The sequence below is a fragment of the Malaclemys terrapin genome, chromosome 2 (genome assembly GCF_027887155.1).
Source record: "Malaclemys terrapin pileata isolate rMalTer1 chromosome 2, rMalTer1.hap1, whole genome shotgun sequence".
Taxonomy (NCBI): Eukaryota; Metazoa; Chordata; order Testudines; family Emydidae; genus Malaclemys; species Malaclemys terrapin.
In genome coordinates this window covers 103,287,276-103,299,607 of record NC_071506.1, presented here as the reverse complement: position 1 = coordinate 103,299,607, position 12,332 = coordinate 103,287,276, and the positions used below count along the sequence as shown (strand labels likewise).

The following is a 12,332-nucleotide window of genomic DNA, read 5'->3' as shown; positions in this document are numbered from 1 at the left end:
GAAATTAAAGTTTATTTTTGCATATATTCTAATCTTGTAAGAAAGAAGGCAGGCTAGGAAAATAAGTCAAAGGTGACTGAAAAAACTGGACTCATGGTTTTTGTTTACTTCTTCATGGTGTATAAAGAGGACTTAAAAGGTGGTTTTAGTTTTATTTTTTTAAAGGCTGCTTGTTGTTATTTTTTAATCACATTGGGAATTCAGGTTCTGTCTAGCCTGGAAGACAATGAAGTGAAATGACAATATCATAAGAAACAATGAAAGTTGAGCAAGTGAGAGGAGAACTTTAAGTCAAGACTGCTTATCATTTGTTTCTTTTCAGTTATACCTGTTTAAAAAATACCTAACTGATTTTAGAACATCATCTTCATGGAATAATCAGCACCCCCCCCCCCTTTCCATAAAAGCTAGCAATACACTTCTCATCTGACACACTCAAGATCAGGAAAGACCACATTTGACATTTGGTATTTTTAAAAGAAAAACTATTTTAAAAAATTCTTAATCCTATGGAAGCAAAAAGGATACAAGACCTTTTAAAAAATGATTTGCAGTAAATCTTTAAGCTACTTCCCCCCATAATTTAAATCAACATTAAAGATGGCAAGTATATCAAGACCCATATTTAACCTTTTCAAGTCTTCAGCCAACTTTTTGTGTAACTAAAATCATGAGTGAAAATAATATTTTCATTAACAGAAGACTGAAAAATTTCACCTACTTACCTCCCCTTGCCGCAATCAGATGGGTTGCCTTGTTGGGATCATCAGCATTCAGTACTAGGTTCTTTATAATTTTAGCTCCAAGTGCGGTAGCATGATAATGCTCTCGGGTTCTTTCTATGGGGAAATTTGTTGGATAGAGTCCACTAAATATTATGGTAACATCTGCCAATACCTTGCTTTTCAATTCTGGTACTATTTTTCTTATGTCTGGAATTTCATTGATCTCCTTTTTCAGGTATTTATCATACTTGGTATAATAATCAGTGTGCACCCGAACAAGGATCTCTTCAAGGTATATTAAATGGTCATCTTCATCCGTGTCTTCCTCTTCTTCCTCTTCTTCCATGCTCTGATCTAAAGACTCACCCATTGTAATCCCAGACTGCTCACTATTCTGGGACTCTGTCTCCGCTTCTTTCTTGTCTGCACACCCATTTCCCAGATCACAAAGGCTGTCCTGTTCACTTTCTTCTTGCATTTCAAGATCAACTGTCTTGCCATGAGGATATATGCTAGGTGGAGCTATCGCCTCCCCAGAATGGTTCACTTGACCATCCTTTCCCCCACTCACATCAGTGCAACATTCTTGCTGCAAATTTTCATCTGGTACAGGCTGCTTTGATTTTTTCCAGCTTCTCTTCCCCTCATTTTCACTATCTGAGGCAGAAGAGGACGATGACTTCCTAGCATCTAATCCACTGTCACTTTCACTGTCACTAGACAGTTCAAAGTCCAAGTTATTTGTTGCCTTGTCTTGGGTCTGCTGCTTCTCTGTAACTGTCCTATCATCTTGTTCTGAAGAAATCTGAGACTCCTTAACACTTGTTGAATCATTAATGACGGCAGCATTTGTTTTGTGATCAATGGTACCACTTAAGGAGTCTCTAACATTTAATTTATCATTGGAATTCAACCCCAAGTTAGAAGTCTCGCTGCTCATAAAATTACTACCATTTGTAGTACACATCTCTTTTGTAGATTTCCTAAGACCATTACTTTGTTCTTCCACACACGTAACGTTCTTTACTTCTTCAGAATCTTTTGCCGTTACCACTGTGGGATCAGATGCTTCAGTTGTTTTTGAAGAATGATTTACTGAACAAAACACACGAAAAAAGTAAGATGAAGTTTCCCTGTTTTATCCTTCCAAGTAGATGAGCTTTCAGTTATGCTTTCAGAAACTCAACATCCATCCTCTCCTCCATAAATTAAATAAGGTCAATCTACAGCTAAACATATCTATGCATCAGAATACTCTCAGTTGGGATTTTCAAAGGGCATAAGAGATTTATAGGTACTCAACTCCTATTGAAACGTAATAGAAGCGGAGTGCCTAACTCCCTTAAACCTCTTGAAAATCCCAGTTTATGTTGCCCTCATCATCATATGATTTGTCTACCTCACAAATAATAATGCCTTTATCTTATTATGTAAGGAAGTATCATTCCCCTTTAGATGGGCAACTGAAGCATTTAAAAAAAAACAAAAAACAAAACAAAAAAAACCACATGACCTGCCAAAGGTCAAAGAGGAAAAAAGCATATTTCCAGAGTATTAACCATAAGATTGTCCTCTTTATGAACTTACAAGTTCTGCTCATATTTTTTCTATCCTCTGTTTTCAGAACTGATTGAATACAAAACCAAGAAAATGCTTTAGAAATTGAAAAATATATTTTACTACCATCAAAATATGTTGATCAAACCCTTTATGAAGGCACTAGTGATATGCAACAAACGAGAGCAGTCTGCTTCATATGCAGAAAAAGATTACTCTGTAAATAGCTTTTAGACAGGTTTTTTTTGGGGTAGCTGACAAGCAGCAGACAAATGCAGTTATATTCTTGGCAGGAATAGCCAAGGCCATTCTTAGCAGAGATGACCACATCTTATTCGTAAAAAAGGCATACATGTGACTTGACTGCCCCTTGGTCACCACTATTGCCACTACAGCATGCTGATCTCATACTATATTTTGAGAAGTACATGGTCAGGCTATTCATTCCATTCTTATACTTTTTAACCACATGAAACATTACTACAGTAAAATAACAGAATTGAATTCATTTCTAGATGGTAACAATGGCAAAAGAATGGTAAACAGGCTCAACAGGAACTAAATATGTACAGAAAAATACTAACTATCCTGAAATGAAAGCTTCTCTCTAAAATACCCAACTACGAATAAAGTAAGTTTCTTTCCAGCTACTTCTACGAGTTTTAATAAATCCTGGATATATTGGCCTTCCCAGTCATCACCTTTTCAGACTTGTTTTCTCAGGTGAAAACCACTGCTGTAGCATCTGCTTTTTCACTGTTTACAGTACCCTCTTAAGATTGCTGAAAATAAAATTCTGTCACATGCAAAATGGATGTGGTTTGGTAGACTCTGAAACCCCACTATTCGTTTTTTGTTTTGGACAACACTTTGTTAGCATGGTTTTGGTTTGCTAGTCAACTGCTGCTCCAAAAGTAAATAAATAAAATGGAGTTACCCTTCTTTTTCATCTGAGCTTCCCTTGATCCAGGTGGTGCATTAATATCGCCTATACCCTGAAAGTACACATATTTCTTTACAGTTATCAAATTGGGTGCAAACTTCCAAACATCCTCTCGGTCATCAATAATGCAAACCATGGAGTCACCACATGGGAAGAGATTTCTAAAAAAAAAAAAAAAAGAAGTTGCTTGTTTTTATTGTCTGTTAAGTTTACTATTTAAAACACTCTGGGTTGACATTCTGGTTAGTTGTGTGCGTTAAATGGGCATGAACATTAAACATGAATGATTTCTGAAAATTAAAAGTATTTATTAGGATTCTGGATGAGTCAATTCGTTTACCTGTAACAGTTATCATACAATCTGCAGCTCTTCCTACTGGTTACTCTACCAATCATCTTTTTGTGGTTTTTAAAAGTTTTATGAACAATTATTAGAAAGAATTTTTCAAGTTAGTTCACAAAAGTCTCAAAAAAATAAATAAATTAGCAATTACATTTATTTATCCCCTTCAGTTCCAGTGGTCAAAAATATGAGCCCTCTCAAAGTTTAAATTTGAGTATACATAGTGTATTGCACTGAATTTCAGTCTAGGTTCTTCTACCTAAATAATACAAAATAATTCAGGAATAAAGGGGCAGGAGCAATATCATATATAGTAACTTAGTCACACTTACTCATTCCATAGAGATTACATCTAAACAAGAAGTCTTAGTATTTAAACTGGTCATAAACCTGACAGGAGAATACTCAGAATAGATCCAAAAATATACCCAGGATAAGAAAAAAAAAAAAAAAGTATGATTTGCTGTGATGAATCCTCCCCTCCCCATAACAACTCCAATAGGGATATTATTAAATATCAGGCAATCCTAAATTTTACACAGACAAAAGGCCAAGATTGTCAAAAATTGGAGCCTAAAATATAGGTTAAGGAGCTTAATTTAAGCACTGAAGTGTAATTTTCAAAAGTGCTGATAATCAATGAAACTCAAAAGTGATGAATACCCAGCAAAGTCAGGCCACAGAAGTACCTAAATACAGATTTGAGAGTCTAGCTTTAGGCTACTATTCTGGAAAATGTTGGCCTAAATTTCTACAATATAAAAATGCACAAATTATATTATGTAATAAACCACAAGATGAAATAAAATAGGATGAGTTGCTTGCAAATCATCGCAGGGAAAAAGTTTAGGGCCGGTCTAGACTATCGCTTAAATTGATCTAACTTATGTCGCCTTGGGGTGTGAAAAAGTCCCCTTCATCCCCCCAGGTGACGCAAGTTTCGCGCTGTCCACACTGGCGCTATCCGCCGACATAGCTTACGCTTCTCAAGAAGGTAGAGTAATTATGCTGATGGCATAGTGCATCTTCACCAGACGCGCTACAACAGCGTAGCTGCATCGGTGCATCTGTGCTGATGTTGCGCTGTAGTGTAGATTTGCCCTGAGTTACAGTTAGCTGCAGCCATAAAACATCTGAAAACAAAGGTTATCACTGAATGCGAGACTCTAAATTATCTTGCTTGAACATTACAGGGTGTAACGCCCACTGAAGTATTAAGTAGATGAAGCCTATAAGCATTAGCTTGCACTTCTCAGTTTTATTGCTCTCTGTGAAGGTACAGAAGGGATAAAGAATTTCTCCCTTTAATACTTATGTTCCCAACATTCTGCCTTCATTTCCACTCCTGGATTATTTATTAAGAAGTTTCACACCCCCATACATACCTAAGATTCCCTGTTTTAGAAAATGGATCAATACATTCATCTCTTGACAATATCCGATGAGAAAAAAGTTTCTTTTCAGGGTCCAAAAATCCTTTTGAAAGAAGAGTTTGAAGTTAATATTTCTTCACAGCAACATTTTCTCCCTGTTAATATTCTACATAATCTGTTTTCATAGTCCATCACACCATACTACACTAAGCCCATCTTTGTGCATTAACAGCAGTACAAATGGAGCAACACAGCCTTTCAATTTGAAGTTTATTTTAAACTGTGTGATACTGATGTAATCAAAAATGCACTGAGATATTTAAACTCCAAAAAGTATTCATTAGATAGCAGGTAAAGAGTAAACACAGTAGATTAGATACCTGTCACTAATTCAGTAGGACTCTTATTTTAAATATCCAATCCCAATTCCTTTAACACAGAAGCAATAATGAAGTTACAAAAATTGTGGCATCAGTGAATAATTAAGGTAAAAGGAAGTAAGCATAGCTGACAGTTAAATAAAGGTTCTGGCAACTTACATTTATAACACTTTAAGACTAAATCCTGTCCTTAGCACATTGTGCCTAGGGTCTGCAGAGAAGTCTCATGCGAATTGGCAAAGTACTGCAATGCTTAAGCATAATGGGCAAGTTAAGAGGCAGTTTCAGTTTGAATTCTTGCATCTGTGGTTTTAAATTGGACCTATAACATTATTTTAGTGCATTTGTACTTGTACTAAGAATAAATCAGGATTTCTTGAAATGTTAGACGTATTTACATAAATCTGTGCTGACTGCGCTCTTTGTTAAGAAGGAATATGAGACAGTATGCTAGCTAATTTAAAGGCAAAATAAAATACAATTAGTTTGGCAAAATGGCAAATTCATCCATATACAAACAGGGTAATGCAGCTGACCTCTCTGTCAATGTAATTAAACTTTCTTTATAAACAGACATTGTGGTTTCATTACTGCTCTGAAAGAAAAAAGTGGTGTTTCATGTATTACTCTGGATTTGCCATTTTGCTGAACTGACTGGATTATAATCTGCTTTGAGATTAGTTTGAACGTCTCACTATTCCTGCAGATAACACAATCATTACTTATTTATGCAAAAACAAATTTCAAAAAAGGTGGCCATGTTATAGTCTATTGCACAAGTTTTGAGAAGTGACTACTGATGTCAGGGGGGCAAATCTGAGGCTCCCTGCAGGAGTCTTATGGATTTTCAGTGTACTCAGAACTTTTTGAAAGTCAGGCCCCTTTTAGGGGTCTCAAACAAAATCACTAATCTCTTTTGAAAATTTGGACCTATATGTATTAATATAAATGTGTCATTGGAATAACTTAAAACCCATAAAAAGCAAGAAAATTCTGAGTTAAGGACAGAGGTTCAACCTTAACTCACCCGACTATGCTTAAGAATTGCAGCAAACGCATGTAGAATCATCCCCTGTAGAGAGACCCTTGCAGTACCTAGGCATAATGAATTGAAAATATTAACTACAGAGAACCATTGCCACACACAGAAAGAATATATTTTGACAAACTGAATATAAATCGCTGCATTAATGCATCATATACTGCATTATTGTACAACTGTCACACCATCAGCTGTTCTTCCCCCTCGCCAATCTGAGTAAAACAGAAGCTTTCCATTCTCATTAGTACATTCCTGCCTAATTTGTCAGTGAAACCACAATCAGGTACTTGCTACATTGTCACATTACACGTGGTAAGAAACCTGAACATACTTAAAGTGTTGACAGCAAATGATGGAAGATGCAGAAGTACACAGTTATTTAACAGGGCTTTGGCAAAAGTCTAGTTCATTTATGCTTTTTCCTGGTAACTGATGGCAGGTTAAAAAAAATTGAGGACAGTTCACTACAGATGCAAAAAACTGTCCCCACAAATTGAAGGCCCAATTTGAAAAAAAGTCAGGTCCATTACATCTTTATCTTTTTAAAGTTTAAGCTTTCATATGACTTTGCCAGTTCCTAATACAGCTCAATATAGATTAGTCACACAAAATTTCAGTGAAGCCTTATAGATTGGTGTTAAATTGAACGAAGTACACTAAGTAACCAAAAGGCATAATCTTTACTAAAGAGCTTCTCTCTCAAATTTACTTTTCTAAAACATTGCCAAGTCAATGGAAAAACAAAGTATAATATCAATTTGTTTATGTATTTCACAGAAATGGCATATGGGAGGCACATATTTCATTGATGGAATAGGGTTAATTTGCTTTAAGAAAATGTCTGTCATTAAATCTTTAAGAAGAATAAAAATTTCCACCAGTACTGCCTATGAAGTGAGTTTCTTCCATAAAAGAACAACTGAGACACCCAGTGGCTAGACCATGTATTAACAAAAAACAGCAACTGATCCACCAGCAGGTACTGACTAAACACAAAGTTCCTTGTAGTTCATTGGTAAAGGTTTTCTTCCTCTTTACAAAAAGAATTAGAACTACACACATTTTTCCTCTTGGGAGGTATGTCAGAAAATGTCAAGTGAAAAATTTAAAAAAAACTCAATGTTATTACTTATCGAGCTATATATTAGAAAGAAAAAATAGCAGGTGTTGCTTGCTTTCAACAAAGCCATAAATAGCATTTCCTGTTAGGCTATAATTGCTACCTTTCACTAGTTAGCATACATTTTCTATATTTTTCATACCACAATGTATGCTCATCTCAAAACAACTGAGCTTCACAAATGAATTTTACTCATTAATACATTTACCCATCAAGTCACATCTTAACACACATCAAAAGAAGTTCATTTCAAATACAAGTACAGCCAAACATGGACTATTTAAAGCCTTTTATAGAAACCAAATTAGACAACTTACGAAACACAGTCCTAACTAGAAACAGTGAGTTTATATAGGACTACTTATTCTTTTACAGCAGCCACCCATTTGTTGAATACAATTTTTAATCAATTACATGTTCCATTACACAAAGATGACAATCAGCTCTTCATTCTCCTGCTTGTACTTCTAGAAAATTCTCTATAGATCTATGACATCACACACACAAACACACACACACTCTCTACAGAAATCCAAAATTATTTAAGTGGCACTCATTACAGCCCCCCTTTACCACCACCCTGTCCCCCAGTTGTTTCAGCCCCTCAGTTTCTTCCCCTGCTATGGAATTGTTTACCATTAAAAATAATTAAGATAAAGTAACAAATAAGCAGTTTTAAAAATTCCAACCACCACCACCAGCACATGGGAATGAGACACAAAGAGGTAAAGGTTTTCTTCCTCTTTACAAAAACCATACCACGGATACATCACCATACTTGATTTTTCTACTCCAAGACGCTCAGACACTGTGGTGATGGACATAATATAAAACTACAGAGAGAAGAATTTAGTCTCCGACTTCTTAAAAGCACAGGACTTGTTTGTTTCTAAGTTTATAATTCAAAGTTAGTAATTAATTAATTTTACTACTTTACATTCATTTATCTAAAAAAATTGAAACGGTTGAGCACTGGGTACATCGCATACTTTTAAAATATTAAATATCACTATCTTAAATCTGACCTTCTCAATACATTTTAAAAGCTCAACTAATCTATCAGATGTCAGAAGGTAAACAAATGTTCTATCTGCGACAGATATCTCTAGGAGGAGCAAGAGGGAATGTATGCAGTTACAACCCAGTACTTGTCACAAACTGGAAAAAAGTTAAACACTTTCACAAGTTACCCTGGGGAGAAAACATATGTAATTATTTTGTATTAACCTGAAGGAAAACCATAAAAGTTTAACTACGATGCCATCAAAGAAAAACACCAAAAACCTAATCAAGACATTAATGATGTCTCTGGGTATAAACGCATGAGTCTATCTACTCTATTTCGGTTCTTCTAGAGTCCTATAATTCCAGCATCTGCCCACCTTTTGGGTAGGCTTACCATTCAGTCATGGAAAAATGAATGGTCTTGATTACAATAAAGATCAGATCAAGAAGTTGAATGTGCAAATGATTACAGCACCTGCACCACTATACTATATTTCTGCACAATTAGACTATCAACATTTATATTGTGCTAGGCTACAATGTGGGAAAAATGTACCCCTGCTCTGAAGAGCTTAACAGTCCAACAGACAAAGAGAGACCAGGTGCAGGAAAGGGATACAAACTAAAAAAACAAGCAGATTGATGGTAGGCATACATGTCTGTTATGTATCTGCTTATATATTTGCTTTCTCTCTACTACAAAAACTTCGTTTTAGGGTATTTTGAGGGGAGACAACTCATGGGTGAAGTAAGAGGGAAGTGAGTAAAGCAAGCGGACAGCAGAAAATGCTATGTGTGCCCAGGGAGAGTGTGGGAGGATAGCTGAAAGACTGCAGTGGTAGGAGAGGGACAACAGCAGTACAGCAATAAAGAAGGTCACCAGGCCAAGTTTCAGAGTTGAAACGAAGGAGGATGTCAGAAGGTGGCAGTGACATCTCCCTGTTATTGTTGCTCTCAGTTCAGAGAGAAAGCCACTGGACCCAATGCCCAAAGTGGGCCTCTCTGACCATATATGGGAGGGGTTTGGGCAGGAAAGCTCTGGACTTATTCCCTGCATCCTTGAGCATAATTAGTGCTGGCTGCTTTAGAGAAGTAGTCATTCTCTGAAAAATCTAGCACAGGCCAATATAGAAGACGTTAACTAGATCATTAGTATTTCAGTATAAGAATGCCTTTGTTCAAATGGTACCTCCTCTACCATAATATACACATTTCCAGGTCTCAGCACCCAGAGCAGAGAGCCAGAGCCAGAGCCAGAGCCAGCGCCAGCCCCATGGGACAGGTGCCACTGTTTTGGCATGTACTCACTTTCCAATCCCCACACCCCATTCCCTGGGCCTTACCTTTCAGCATCTCCAAGTATACTCATGCAAGCTGATGTAATGAAAACTGCACTTGGCGACCTTTCAGTGACTTATTGTTTTATTCCCCCTTGCACCTCTGTTATAAAATTTATTGAAAATTCCTATGCCAAAAATCATACTCTTAATTGGTGGGATATCAAAATAAAAGCAAAATGGGGTTTGCCACAAAAATTAAGCCTCAACTGTAATTCTGCCATTCCCTTATCTACCATAGAATCTGGCAAGAGTTACTGACCTGATCCTCCAATGAGAGTCAAGGATTCTCAGCCCCTGGTGACCTACTTTAATTCTAGAACAACATACTTTGCCATAGATCAGGAATGGCCAAACCCACTGATCCTCCGAGCCACATCAACAATTTTCCAAAGTTCAAGAGCCAGAGCTTCAGCCCCATGGGAGACGCCTGGTGGGGCATCAGACCCACTCCTATTGAAGCCCCGAGCCCTCAGAAGTGTACCCCACGGGGCTGAAGCCCCAAGACCCTCCTCCTTGCTGGGCAGATGCCAGAGGTGTTGGGGTCACATGCCCCCACAGATTTTTACCAGGGCTTGCTGGGCCCGCTCAGTCATGTAGTGCTGCCAGGCCCGCTCCTTGCCACGGCAGTTGCTGGAACCAGCAACCTGGGAGCTGCAGCCCATGGGGAGAGGCAGCAGCAAACAGCTGGGAGCAGCAGGGAGAGTCACTGATTTTGTTGCTGCCTTTCTCCATGGAGCTAAAGCAGCGGCCCCTCCCTACAGCTCCCAGCTGTTTGCCGCTGCATCTCCACATAAAACTAACACCTGGGAGTTGCAGGGAGGGCCCGCTGAGTGTAAGAGGGAAGCGTGCCTAGGGTGGGCTTGACTCAAGCTGTTGGAGGAGCCCAAACCTTTAAATTGTGTCCCCCCGCCCTCAGCAGGCACCAGTCATCTCTGGCAGAAGCTTCTACACCCTCGCTAAAACTTGGAGATGGTTCAATATGTTCAGCTGAAAGTTACAGATAAAACAGGTGTATTCCAGTTGCTGAAGAACGTGTTTCTACATAGAGTAAACTGAAGACACAATCTTACACTTGTTAATCACATCACGTTAAGATATTTGGCAGGTACAACAAAAATCATTGCCAAATAAATTTATAATCAGACATTTGAAGGTGTGAACTTATCTGTATTAAAATTCTCCCATATACAGTACTTACATTCATAGGCAAGTCATGCTATTTTTTATTCTGGCTTGATGCACTGGCCAAGTATGTTTATTTCATATTCTTCAAATTCTGTCAGGCAATATGATTTTAACTGCTCAAAAGGCATTTTCATTGGGAAATCAATCGGGTTTGCAACGCATGCAGCACCTTCGTTAGATTTATCACCATGCTACTTCTACAGTAGCTAGGTTCACAGTAGCTATGTCATGAACCTAAATAACATAGCATCACTAAATTTTTATATTCACTTGTGTATTTATATATTATATATAAATATTATGAAATTAGCTATAGCAGGTAACTACAGAAGTTATTCCCTTTTAAAGAATCATGTTACTTTCAATAAAAGGTTCTATCTGCCCCCCAAATTACACCCATGTTAAAAAGTGGGGGCACGGCCTCTGGCCCCTCCGGTTCCAGTGACCCCCCACACACACAAACACACTTCTACAAAGCTTCCGGCACCCTTGTACCCTAAGCCCTGCCACCCCCTGGCTCCGGGCCTAGCACTTGGGGGGGCTAAAGGGGCCTTGGGCTGACTGGGGTGGGGTGGGGTGGGGAGGAAGATCACAGCACTCTCCTGACCATGGGGCCCTGGGCAGTCACCCACCTGTAAGGCTGGCCCTGCCCCCCCCAAATTATACTCCTCCCCCATACCATGCAACCCTCACATCTGTGCTGCCCACTGCTCTCTGGCTGCCCAACTTTGAAGGCAGTGTCACCGTCAGCAGCAGCACAGAAGTAAGCGTGGCAATACTGCGACCTCCCTACAACAGCCTTCCGACCCCCCACAGCCCTCTTTTGGGTTGGGACCCCCAGGGTTATAACACCATGACATTTCAGATATTTACATCTGAAACTGTGAAATTAACTATTTTTAAAATTCTATGACTGTGAAATTGACCAAAATGGACTGAATTTGGTAGGGCCCTATACACTGGGCTTGGAAACATACCACCCATCTATTCTACCCCCTCCGATCTGAATCGGAAATATTCTATGATTTTTCTTTACAAGGAGGGGTGGCCACAGGAACGGCCCAAAAGTCTCTAAGTGGCAACCAGTCTCAGTGGGAGCTCAGCCCAATGTTTCCTATTGCAACTGGATATATCTGGTGTGGGGATCATAGCTTGCGCAAAATTTATACACACACGATATCAAAAGCAGAAAATATAGAAGGGAAGACATAGTGAAGAGGGTACAGGACTTGGAGCCACTTGAGGGGCAAAAAAGGAGTGCCAGGGAATCATGTTTTCTGGTCTCAGATATAGGGGCCTCACAGAGATAAGAAAAAAGA

The 12,332-nt window shown here is 38.5% G+C and overlaps 1 protein-coding gene across 1 annotated transcript in view; it reads right to left on the bottom strand.

Moving 5' to 3' along the window:
• CTDP1 (CTD phosphatase subunit 1) overlaps positions 1-12,332 on the bottom strand; it is a 200,740-nt gene that overhangs the window by 163,071 nt on the left and 25,337 nt on the right. Inside the window, exons 6-8 of the mRNA XM_054020060.1 lie at positions 4,954-5,044; positions 3,220-3,386; positions 726-1,820 (exon numbers count right to left, since the gene is read on the bottom strand). Of these exons, the coding sequence (XP_053876035.1) occupies positions 726-1,820; positions 3,220-3,386; positions 4,954-5,044 (1,353 nt within the window). The remainder of the gene's footprint in view (positions 1-725; positions 1,821-3,219; positions 3,387-4,953; positions 5,045-12,332) is intronic.